At 32.6% G+C, this 13,488-nt stretch overlaps 1 protein-coding gene across 1 annotated transcript; it reads left to right on the forward strand.

Annotated features, from left to right (window-relative positions):
- Nucleotides 1-4,513: 4,513 nt before the first annotated feature.
- Nucleotides 4,514-13,103, forward strand: LOC128185474 (uncharacterized). Its single transcript, XM_052855064.1, has 3 exons — nucleotides 4,514-4,955; nucleotides 11,407-11,547; nucleotides 11,923-13,103. Exons 1-3 carry the CDS (start codon nucleotides 4,514-4,516, stop codon nucleotides 13,101-13,103), a joined length of 1,764 nt encoding a protein of 587 aa, XP_052711024.1.
- The last annotated feature ends 385 nt before the right edge of the window (nucleotides 13,104-13,488 follow it).

A 13,488-nucleotide genomic window follows, 5' to 3' on the forward strand; every position in this document is an offset into this window, starting at 1 on the left:
GGGTCTGATAAAGGTCAGATATTCTAAAATTTATGTCTGCTCTGGGTCTACTATGTTTGATCAAGGTCAGCTGATGGAGTCCCCCTTAAACAATGAAGTGTGAAGCAGACTCATTAATTATTCTACCCTGATCCTTGCACATATATTCCAAATTATTACACATGTAGAGACTGTTATGTCATTTTTCAGTAGCGATGGTACTGTAAGCACATGCATTCACTTTAAAATATAGGACATATTAAATTAAATTACGTACATTTAGCAATTATAAATATTGTGAAGGATTGTCATTTTGAATAAAACAAAATGTATAGTTTATGTTTGCCGTTTTTGTTTGGGAGTACATGTAGAGCTACAGAACTGCAGCCATATACAACAATTAGTTTTCAAATGACTATCTGTTTTTGATTTAGCAAAAAACTATATGATGATAACATGGGTAAAACAATTATAGCTCTAAACTACTATAATAATTGTCTTATTCTAGTATAAGGTCAATGGTCAAAAGTTTGAGATATGATGCATTTTATCATTAAGCATTTTTCATTAATTTTGCATTGTGTATCGTACAATACTATCTTGATAAAATAAGTGAAATAAAACCAACAAAAAATATGCAAAATTATAACGACTTACAAATAAAATCTTAGTTTTAATATTTTGAATCAGACGAAAATGTTTTAATGGACAACAGAATCTGAAAAATGTAGTACAAATTTCCTCCGATTTACTGTTAGTCATTTTTTGTTAGAGCCTAATTCCATAACAAAGTAAAAACATCAAATGTTATGTCAATAATCATTCACTTTATAAATACTTTTTGTGTTTAAAACAGTTTTACCCATGATATTGAACTTAATAACAATCTGACTTTGACAACTCAAACCCTAAGTAAACAACATCATCAATGTAACTAATAGGTCCTTGGTATAGAAAAAAATAGTGGACGATAACACAATTCTCAATTAATTGATATCATAGTGCTTTTGCCAGCTTGGCTCTTCAGTGCATTTTAAATTGTAATAGTAAAAACAATCAATGACATCTTTATTGTGATGTCAAAAAATAGACAGCATCTTTAAAAGTGTCTGGAGATGACGTCAAATCAATTTTACAAAATAGCGTAAACATTATGAAACTTGTTAAAATGATATTGCTTGAAAATAAGAAATTGTTAATAAGAAATTTAAATAAAGTTATGGTAGAGTAAAAATTAAAATTATAGATTAAGTGTAGGTTCCTGCAGATTTGTACCAGACCTCTAGCTTACAGGAAAACTGACCTATGGTATGGTTGAGCTCTGCTGTCTTTTAAGTTATGTATATTTGGTACAGTAAATTACATGTATATGTATATAAGAGCTTAAAATGCCCCAACAAAATAAAATCATCTTTTTATTTTTAAGGTTTTTTTGTAACTGATATACATGCATTTTAATTTCATTTAATTTATAATTTCATAAATTTGCCATCATTTTCAATGAGGTTTAAAAAACATTGAGTGCAAACAATTAAGGTAGTTAATGTATAACGACCACATTTTGTACCTAATAAATAAGTGGTCCAATATTCTTAATCATGATATCATTTTGAAGGTATTATAAAATAAAAATACTCCACTAAAGGAATTTTCAAAATTTTGATTACCGGGTATGGTTCATCAAATTACACATTGAATTTTGCATTGAAGTCTATGGGCAGCATATGTGTTATTAAGATATTGTAAAAAAGTAACCTTAAATTCATAAAACTCTCTCGGTTAATACATGCATAAACTTTCTCCTTATTAATATAAAAAATAAAATAAAACATTTCCTGCAGATATTTTGACAAAATTTAAATGTTCTTTTTTTCATTATGGGGAGATAACTCTTTTAAAAAATTGAAGGTGCAAAATGACCTGCTCCTTATCTTATATGTTGTCAGTCACGTGAATTTGGTTCATTTCACTTTCGTTGTTATCTAGCAATCCATATTTAACTAATTTAAAATGATTCAGAATTCGTCAATATCCCTTCAATATAACTGAATACCTTAACTTTTTTTTCTTTATTTTTAGCTCACCTGAGCAAAAAGCTCAGGTAAGCCATTCTGATCAAGTTTTGTTTGAGCGTCCGGCTGTATGTAAACTTTCTATATTTTTTACTTCTTCTCCAGAACTACACGGCCGATTTGAAACAGACTTAGCACAAAGCATTCTTAGGTGAAGGAGAATCAAGTTTGTTAAAATAAAGAGCCACATTCTCTTTCAAAGGGAGATAATGAAGAATTATTGAAAAATTAATGGTATCTTTCAAAAATCTTCTCCAAAAGCAATTGGCCAGAAAAGCTGTAACTTGTGTGGAAGCATTCTCAGCTAGTGTAGATTCAAGTTTGTTAAAATGTTGATCACCAGGGTTAGAGTAGGGCCATTATGGGGTCAAATTTTTACATAGAAATATATAAGGAAAAATCTCCCAAAGGTTACCTCTCAAAAACCAATTGGCTAAGTTGTTCAAGTCATGATTATTGGTGGTAGGGTGGGAAGACTATGTGGGAAGGAGCAATTTTTACATAGGAAAAAAATTATTATAATTTTGAATCTAAGATTTTTTAATATATTGTTGTACTAATATGTATATTCTCAATTGCTATGACCCTGGACAATATTTTGGCCCCAATAAGGCTTTTTGATTAGTATAGATATTGTTTAAGATCTTCTTGAGAACTGTAATACACATTATGTGATATGACTTTGATATCTTGTTCAAAAGTGGCTCAGTGTGCAACATAGAATGTCTGAAAAAAAAATTGAAAATCTTTTTTATTCTACTATTTAACCAGATATTTTGTATATGACTCCATAAATCTGATTTCATTATGGCTGTTGTTGCTCGGGTGAGCGATGCGGCCCATGGGCATCTTGTTTTTAGAAAAGGGGTATCTGTTCTGTATAAAATATAAGAAACTGAATGAAAAAGCTTCCTTATTCTAAAGCTCTGCATCTACATTTATTTATTATAAGAACATTTATTGGCCCAGGGGCCAATTTATTGTTTTGTTATGTTTTTATACCCCCGCAAACGAAGTTTAGGGGGGTATATTGGTTTCACCCTGTCCGTCTGTCCGTCTGTCTGTCTGTCCGTCCGTCTGTCCATCTGTCCGTCTGTCTGTAGACGCAACTTTGTCCCCCATATAGAATTTTTTATTACTGCATGGAACAATTTGAAAATTTGTACATATGTTGAACACCATCTGAAGATGTGCACCTGCAAGTTTTTTTAAGATCAGACAAGATTTAATGATTTTATGACAGTTTTCATTTTCCTTATTCTATATATTGTACACTAATGTTGAAAAGTAAGGGAGGTAATCCTTACAGATTTTATTAATTAATTAATAGAAAACACTCTAAAATATATTTATATAAATACATCCAGATGGAGTTTTTTGTCTTTATGTCTTAATTAATAAAAAAAAATTATTTTTTATAAGTATTCTATCAACTGACAATGCAAAGTTTTTGTTTGTCAATGATAAATTCTTAGGAGCTAATGAGAACATCAAAGACAAGTGTGGCTGAATTCATTTGTCCCAAGGGAGCCATTATCTGAGCCATGGTTCAGATGGAGCATGTGTTTAGGGGAAATTGATAATCTGTAAAATGGATGATGGTTTTGGGGCTATTTTAAAACTGTTTCATGTAAACCAAAAGGTCTATCATTATAAGGAAATAAATAATATAATTATTAATAAAGAAGTTAAACTATTTTTTAGAGGTTGTTTAAATTTATTTGTTAAGTAATTTGATGAAGTGACCCTATTGGGCATTAATTTAAATGAAATTCAAAATTACTGATATGATTGTAGTGTTTTGGCAATTTTAAAATTGTTTGCAATATTAAATTTTCTTTTTTACATATTTTTACATAGTATGGTAATTATGGTAATGTTTTGGGAGTTTAAGGGATCAATTTTCTGATATGGAGTTCAATTGTGCCATAGGAGAAAGTGAGGAAAATTTGAAACAACTAATTGCATCTGTCAAGACTCTTATTAGAAAGATATTGAAAGTCTTATCAACAGAAGAGCATTGCTTGGCTACCGGTATATCTATTCACTGCAAAGGGAGGGGTTATTGTCATTTTGTTGGTTTTTCTTAAAATCAATTAAATTAAAAAAATATATCATCAAATACATACATTTGTAAATGTATTTCTGTTATAGATATGTATTTAGAGTGAAATTCTGACAATTTTGATTTTAATTTTTCTTTAACTATTTTTTTTTTGTTTTACAATTCTAGAATTTTTTTTTTGTATATGTTCCAAACCTTAATTATTATTCAATTCAATTATTTGTCCCATTTGAAATTAGCCTAGCGGGGGTATTAGTCCCATTAGGACAGTTCTAGTTAAAATTTATTTGCATTTAATACAAAAAACAAGATGTTTATATTTTACAGATAATATAAAAAATTGAAAAAATCTTTTGGTAGTTATTATAAATATTTTTTTTAATTATTTTTCAGAATCATGCCTCGCAAATCAAAGAAATCTGGCTCCAGGAAGTCCCTGGAGCAGAAACAGAGAATGCAAGAGAGGAGGCATCAGGCAAAGGAGAGCGTCAACTCTATAAAAGGTCCAGAAGAGAGCGTCAACTCTATAAAAGGTCCAGAAGAGAGCGTCACCTCTATAAAAGGTCCAAAAGAGAGCGTCAACTCTATAAAAGGTCCAGAAGAGAGCGTCAACTCTATAAAAGGTCCAGAAGAGAGCGTCAACTCTATAAAAGGTCCTAGAAATAAGAGCAACAACTCTATAAAAGGTCCAAAAGAGAGCGTCACCTCTATAAAAGGTCCAAAAGAGAGCGTCACCTCTATAAAAGGTCCAAAAGAGAGCGTCAACTCTATAAAAGGTCCTAGAAATAAGAGCAACAACTCTATAAAATGTCCAGAAGAGAGCGTCAACTCTTTAAAAGGTCCTAGAAATGAAATTGAAAAACAAGAAACAAACAAGAATGAAAAACAAGAAACAAACAAGAATGAAAAACAAGAAACAAACAATGAAAAACAAGAAACAAACAAGAATGAAAAACAAGAAACAAACAAGAATGAAAAACAAGAAATAAACAAGAATGAAAAACAAGAAATAAACAAGCATGAAAAACAAGATGAAAAACAAAAAACAAACAAAAACGAAAAACAAGATGAAAAACAAGAAACACACAAGAATGAAAAACAAGATGAAAAACAAGAAACAAACAAGAACGAAAAACAAAATGAAAAACAAAAAACAAACAAGAATGAAAAACAAGAAACAAACAAGAATAAAACACAAACAAACAAGAATGAACAAGATGAAAATCAAAAAACAAATAAGAATGAAAAACAAGATAAAAAACAAGAAACAAATGGTATTAAACAAGAATCAAAGAATGCTAAACAAAATGAAAAACAAGAATCAAATGGTATTGAACAAGAAACAAAGAACAAAAAACATGATGAAAAGCAAGAACAAATCAAAGAAAAAAACTCAGAAAATCAGGAACCAAACATTATGAAGAAAAACAATGAAAATCAAGAAACAAACTTTGAAACACCAAAGGCAAGTGATCATAGGAAAAGTTATGCTGAAATGATTAAAAATCATAACAAGCATGAAAAAGAAAGAGAAAGAAGCAATGTACTTAAAACAAAATGCACAGATATCAAAAGGTTGGAAAAATCACAAACAAGCACAAATGTAAAAAACGATGATAAAAAACTTACAAATAAACACCAGGAAACTAAAGGAAAAATGCAAAAAGACAAGCAAAACTTTGAAATACCTAAAAACTATAGGGTGGAAAAGCTGAAACGAAACAAGACAAAAGAACACCAAACAAGATACAAGGAAAACAGAACAACAAATAACGAAAAAATGAAAAGAAAAATGTCATTTAACAACATATCTGAGGGAAAGGACGAGATATTTTTAAAACGTCGCAAAATAAACGAAAGTGAGATAACAAATATCATTGTTCAAGGTAGCTTTCACCAAGGAGACGCTAGGTTTGGTCAAAATAGAGGAAAACAATGTGTAGCAAACAGTCTGTCGGCAGTTGCTCACAGCAAATTAAAAACTGTAAGAGAATGGGATCAGGCATTCATGGACAATATCTTAATACATGGAAATGAGATTTATTCTTGGATACATGGATCGAATGAATTGTTGCTCATCTCAGACTTACCAGATATGATAGAAATATCAGGGAAAATGATGCATATTAGAAAAAAAGATTCAATCACAGCAACTGTAGATTCAGAGGAAAAGATAGACTACAGTGCTTTTGATAGATGTATGCCGCTTGACATTGCAATACAAGAGTCTCCTATCGGAACAGATGGTTGTTTCATATGTGCCGTCAATCAGACGTTTGTAATTATGAAGCATAATCAAGAATTCTTTCTGTTTGACTCTCATGCAAGGAACAGTTTTGGTTTAGTCGATCCAAATGGTAGAAGCTTATTAATGCAGTTAGCAGACATTTCCCAATTGTATGAATATTGTTCTAACTTGGCGCAAGGCATAGCTCGAGAAAATCAATGGTTCGAAGTAACAGGTGTAAATGTAACAATCGATGAAGGTTTGCCATGTGAAATTAAAGCCCCATCATATGCAGAAAATTCCTACTGTATTGCTATGGACATTTCAGAAGATACTGCAAAAAATGTTTATCAAAAGCGCAAGACAGCTAATGAGAATAATTGCACAAGATATACTCCTGAATTAAAAAGAAAAAAGTATTCAGATAAAACATCAGAAAAGAGGAAATTATCCTGTTCTAAATGTGACGAAAATGAACAGATCATTGTAGTTCAAGGTAGCTTTCACCAAGGAGACGCTAGGTTTGGTCAAAGTAGAGGAAAACAATGTGTAGCAAACAGTCTGTCGGCAGTTGCTCACAGCAAATTAAAAACTGTAAGAGAATGGGATCAGGCATTCATGGACAATGTCTTAATACATGGAAATGAGATTTATTCTTGGATTCATGGATCGAATGAATTGTTGCTCATCTCAGACTTACCAGATATGATAGAAATATCAGGGGAAATGATGCATATTAGAAAAAAAGATTCAATCACAGCAACTGTAGATTCAGAGGAAAAGATAGACTACAGTGCTTTTGATAGATGTATGCCGCTTGACATTGCAATACAAGAGTCTCTTATTGGAACAGATGGTTGTTTCATATGTGCCGTCAATCAGACGTTTGTAATTATGAAGCATAATCAAGAATTCTTTCTGTTTGACTCTCATGCAAGGAACAGTTTTGGTTTAGTCGATCCAAATGGTAGAAGCTTATTAATGCAGTTAGCAGACATTTCCCAAGTGTATGAATATTGTTCTAACTTGGCGCAAGGCATAGCTCGAGAAAATCAATGGTTCGAAGTAACAGGTGTAAATGTAACAATCGATGAAGGTTTGCCATGTGAAATTGAAGCCCCATCATATGCACCAAATGCAAACAGAAATATAATTGCGGATATGAATGTTTCATGTGAAGATGTTCCAGAAAATTTGAATAGTTCTCTTGATGAAAATGTGGTTGAAACTAAGAATGATTCAAAGATGAGAATCTCCAAAGAAAATAATAATAACAAACATAGGATGCAACAGGAAAAGAACCAGAAATGTACAAATGAATTGACACAGTTATCAGATGAGGATGTTTTAACAGAAGCAGAGTACAATTTTTCATATGGGTTTTCTCCTCTTGGTGTGAAAAGCAAAAAATGTTTATGTCGGATATTAGGAATTTCCTCCAAGCATGTTTTAAAGGCAGCTCATAATGCCGTTAGTCAAATGGGGCCACCCCTGTCTACGAAACAAATTGCATCAGATGGTAACTGCCTATTCAGAGCAATATCGTATTCAGTCTCAAACAGACAAGAACACTACAAGCAAGTCAGACACGCTGTTGTTAACCACATGATGAAAAGTTCTGATGCTTTGAAATCTTTTTTACGTCCACAATATTCATCGGTTGAAGAATACATAAAGTTATCAGGGATTGAAAAAGATACTGTTTGGGGAACGGAACTAGAAATTCTAGCTGCTGCAGATCTTTTGAAAACAGACATATTTACCTTTCATGACGGTTCATGGATTAAGTATTCAGCTTCTCAGATAAGAAGTCAAACAGATACATTAAATGAAGCTGTTTATTTAAAGCATATTATGGAGGGCCATGTGCAACATTACGAAAGTGTAATATCAGTGAAAACTGAAAATCCACCCCAGCCTAAATCGGAAATTATTAAACAAAGATACAGAAATGACGCTCAATTCAGAGAGAAGATCCGAAAACATTCCTCACTTGCCTATCATAATGACGAGAAATATAGAGAGCAAGCAAAGCAGTTAAAAAGGGCAAGGTATGATATTGAAGACGAATTTAGAGAAAAAGCAAAGCAAAGAACAAAGGAAAAGTATGAAAAAGATAATGATTACAGAGAAAAAGTAAAAAAGGTAGGGAAAGATAAATATAAAAGTAATGCTAAGCATAGAGAAAGAATGAAGATTGCAAGCATAGAGAAATATGAAAATGATGATGAGCATAGAGAAAGAGTTAAGAATGCAAGCATAGAGAAATATGAAAATGATTCGGTTATTTTTTGAAAATCAGGTACTTGTGTGTAACAGAAATGCATATGAAAACTCGTTGTTTGAAACTTGCATCACAGATAAATACAGTCATAAATGTAACAAACAGTGTCGGCTCAAAAATTGTATAGACACAGAAAGTAGCAGGAAAAATCTTTGGATTTGTTACACATGTCACAGAAAACTTTTGAAAGGTAAAATGCCTGCTGAATGTTTTTCAAATGGTTTACAATTAGATGATGTTCCTCCGGTGCTTGATTGTTTAAATGCTTTAGAGCAACGCTTGGTATCATTGAATATTCCTTTTATGAAAATTCTTGGTTTACCTAAAGGAGGCCAAAAAGGTGTGCATGGTCCTGTAGTTTGTGTTCCATCTAATATTCAGAAAGTGACATCAACATTACCTAGAACTGATGACGAAAGTCTTTTACTGAGAGTGAAATTGAAAAGAAAGTTATCATACAAAGGTTATGAGGAATACCAGTTTGTAAATCGTAAACACCTGGATGAAGCATTGTTGTTTCTAAAGAAAAATAACGTGTGGTATTCTGATATAACGCTTACGGAAAATTGGCAAAATCCTATTCCACAGGAAGATGAACCATGTGATGACATACTTGTAGACAAGGATAAAGCTGAACATTTTGAATTCAATGAAAACTCAGATCAAGAGCAACAATCATATCTTGATGAAAAATTACAAGGCATTCAGTTAGATACTTGTTTACAACCATCTGACATTGGACAAGAAGTTTTAGATTTATGCTTTGACCAAGTGTTTGAAATTTCACCAGCAGAGGGCAATACTCCTGTATCTGTTCTTCAAGAAGAAGGCATTGAAGCAAAAACATTTCCTGTTCATTTTCCCACTGGAAAAAGTACATATTCAGAAAATAGAAATGAACAACTATCTCTTGGAAGATATTTTAACATGAGATTAATGAGTGTGGAAAATAGATTTGCTAAAGACACCTCTTACATTTTTTTCTGCCAATATTTAATAGAATTGAGTAGAGTAATTTCAAATGTACAAATCTCCCTTAGGAAAGAAACTAATGCAAATAAAGAGAAAATTACTGGAAAAATGATTTGCAATAAAGATGTTTTAAAAGATCTGTTTAAAAAAGATGAGGCTATCAAGTTTTTAAAACCCATCAGAGGAACACCACCGTTCTGGCAAGCAGCACAGAAAGATATTTTTGCTATGATACGACAGTTGGGTATACCTCAATTCTTTTGTTCCTTTTCATCGGCAGATTTCAGATGGACAGAAATAGTAGAGTCAATAATGAAACAACAGTTTGATACGCGAAATGTGGAAGATCTTACTTGGAACGAAAAGTGCCAAATTTTGCGCAGCAATCCAGTTACTGTAGCTAGGATGTTTGATCATCGATTTCATACATTTTTGAAGTATGTTATTTTGTCAGATGCTAAGCCCATTGGAAAGGTTATTGATTATTTTTATCGTATTGAATTTCAGCAGAGAGGTTCTCCACATACTCATTGTATATTTTGGATTGAGGATGCACCAAAATTCGAAGAAAACTCTGATGAAGAGGTTGTAGAATTCATTGACAGATACGTAACATGTGAAATACCAGATCAAACGGAAGACAGAGAACTGCATGACATAGTGATGGCTGTACAGCAGCACAGTAAAAATCATTCCAAAACATGCAAAAAAAGGGGAACTGTTTGTAGATTCAACTTTCCACGACCACCATCTGAAAAAACATTCATATCAAAGCCAAACGAATTAATTGAAAAACATGAGGAACAATTGGCTAAAGAGAGATTAAGTGTTCTATGGGATACTGTTAAAAACAATGAACAAGAAAATATTTCAGCTTCTGAATTGTTAAATCAAGCTGGGCTTACCCAACAACAGTTTGAAGAATGTTTCAGTGCAATAACTAAAAGAAATACAACTGTACTGAATAGAAAACCCTCTGAAATATTCACCAATCAATATAACAAAGATCTTTTGAGAGCCTGGAATGCCAACATGGATATTCAGTACATTTTAGATGCATTTTCATGCGTTGTATACATCATAAGCTACATAAGTAAAGCTGAACGGGAAATTGGATTATTATTACAACAAACGAAAAACGAAGCTATTGATGGAAATTTAAATGCCCAAGAGGCCATGAAAAAAGTGGGAACTGCATACTTGCACCACAGAGAAATCAGTGCACAAGAAGCCGTTTATCGAGTGACTGGAATGCATCTTAAAGAATGTTCAAGAAAGGTTGAATTTATACCTGTAGGAGAAAATCCATGTAGGATGAGTATTCCATTGAAAGAAGTAAAAAAGAAGCTGAACAAAAACACAAGTGAAACATGGTTGCACAATGAAAATAAGTCTGACATTACTCGTGAAAATTCTGATATATGGATGACCAACTCCATTGATAGATACAAAGGTCGTCCTAATGTTACTATTTTTGAAAAAATGTGTCTTGCTGAGTTTTGTTCAGAGTTTGCAGTCCTTAATGAATCGCAGTTACCAAAGAAAATAAATGAAGAAACGACATTCAAACTTGATAATGACATGGGGTATATAAGGAGAAGAACAAGGACTAAACCAGCTATCATCAGATATCCAAGGTTTTCATCGGAAACTGCACGAGAAAAGTACTTTCAAAGTATTCTGCAATTGTTTTTGCCATATAGAAAAGATGTCCAGCTGAAACCAAGACAATTTCCCACATATGAAATCTTTTATGAAACAGGCAGTGTTAGATATTCTGGTGACAAAAACATTTTATCTGTTAAAGAAATTGTAGACAGTAACATGTCGAGGTACGTTAAAGATACGGAAAACTTAGAAGATGCAGAAAGAGTGTTTGATGCAAGAGGGCCACAAGAAGATGAATGGTGTGAACTATGTCCTGAAACAGAATTGGACAGACAAGAATGTATTGAGGAAGGAAAACTGACAACTGCTGTTGAAGAAGAAAATTCATATCAATTAATACCCGACTTAAACAGAAATAATAATTCAAAATCAAGTACAGCAAATCTGCTTCTGTCTACCTTTTCAAAGAATGATATTGTGCCTCTTTTACAAACACTCAATGTCAAACAAAATGAGGTATTTTTTAAAGTAAGGGACTGGTGTATTAAGAAAAAGAATGGACAACATCCAGATCCTTTTCATGTTTTTATTACTGGTGGAGCTGGGACAGGAAAAAGTCATTTAATCAAATGCATTTTTTATGAAGCAACCCGATTATTGGCACATATATCTGAGAATCCAGATGATCAAACTGTGTTACTTACTGCACCAACAGGTACCGCGGCATTTAATATCAAGGGATTAACTATTCACAGTGCCCTTGGAATATTCAAATCACTCTCATTAGACCATGCTTTGCTTAGTGAAGACAAACTAAACAGTTTGAGGTCAAAGTTAGAAAATCTACAGATTATGATTATTGATGAGATTTCTATGGTGAACAAACGGTTGTTATTCTTTATTCACGAAAGGCTACGTCAGATAAAAAAAATGCCGGAAAGTTGTCCATTTGGAGGTGTATCTTTAATTGCAGTAGGCGATTTTTATCAGCTTCCACCAGTGAGAACAAAAACAATTGACAAACTTTGTGTGAATGACCCATCCAATCCAATGAATCAGTTATGGAATGATTTGTTTTCAATTGTTGAATTAGACGAAATAATGCGTCAACGAGAAGATCGTTATTTTGCAGAGCTTTTAAACAGGTTGCGTGTTAAAAACAAGAATGAGAAGCTGTCAGAGATTGACAAAATTACACTTCAGCAACGTATACAAGAAGGTCCCAATGATGTTTTGCACATCTGTTCAACAAATGAAGAGATTAAGGTATTTAACAACGAAATGATATTAAAAGTATGTGGAGAGCCAAAACTAATAGAAGCAGAAGACTACGTAAAGGATAAAACATCAGGAAAGCTTACCAGGAGAACTTCTCACTTTACAAAAACTGATGTATGTTTGCCGTCCTCTATTCTTTTAGCCGAGGGAGCAAGGATTATGTTGATTAGAAATGAAGATACTCTTGACGGACTTGTAAATGGCGTGATGGGTACTGTCATGTGTATTAGTTTTGAATCAATTTCTTCACTTCCAGATATTATATTCATTCATTTTGATAATGAAAGAATTGGAGTTAATGCTCAGATTCAGAGGTTCATTAATGAAAGGAGATGTGTTGGTTTACGTCCTTCATGTGAGCAGGTACCTGTAAAAAACGGGGTCAGAAAACAATATCCACTCCAGTTGGCATGGGCATGTACTATTCACAAAGTTCAAGGGATGACGGTAAAAGATTGCGTCGTTGATTTGAACAAATGTTTTGCATATGGACAAGCATATGTTGCTTTAAGCAGAGCAACCTCAATTGATGGACTATATTTGAAGAACATTGATATAGAAAAGCTGGAAAAAAGATATTTTGTGACCCTGATATCATCAAAGGGATATCTTCAATGACGAAATACATAAAAGATCAGAACCAGGATGAACCATGTGAGAATAGTACTGTAGTTATGTATCACAACATTCAAGGGTTACATCAGCATAAGCTTGATTTGGAAAACAATAAACACTTTTTGAATGCAGATTTTATATGTTTAACAGAAACATGGTGTAATGTGAACTCTGTTTTCACAGAGATAAAACATTTTGCTGGAAGGCATAGGCTAAGATCTTTATCTTATGATGACAACAGTTCTTTACACAGAGAGCTCGTTCAACTACAACATGGAGGTGTGGGAGTGTATCACAAATTAGGCATACCTTTTGAGGAAATACTGGGGATTGCAAAGAATCTTGAATGCATTGTATTCAAAATTACAACTATTGATACTTATGTTGC

Source organism: Crassostrea angulata, chromosome 5 (assembly GCF_025612915.1).
Source record: "Crassostrea angulata isolate pt1a10 chromosome 5, ASM2561291v2, whole genome shotgun sequence".
Taxonomy (NCBI): Eukaryota; Metazoa; Mollusca; class Bivalvia; order Ostreida; family Ostreidae; genus Magallana; species Magallana angulata.

Bases quoted from the DNA above. Each gene is read 5' to 3' on its own strand.
- LOC128185474 (XM_052855064.1), top strand. From the start codon at position 4,514: ATGCCTCGCAAATCAAAGAAATCTGGCTCCAGGAAGTCCCTGGAGCAG. The intron at 4,956-11,406 runs GTCCTAGAAATG...TATCTGTTAAAG, and splicing joins GAGCGTCAACTCTTTAAAAG to AAATTGTAGACAGTAACATG. The intron at 11,548-11,922 runs GTATTGAGGAAG...CTGCACCAACAG, and splicing joins AGAATTGGACAGACAAGAAT to GTACCGCGGCATTTAATATC.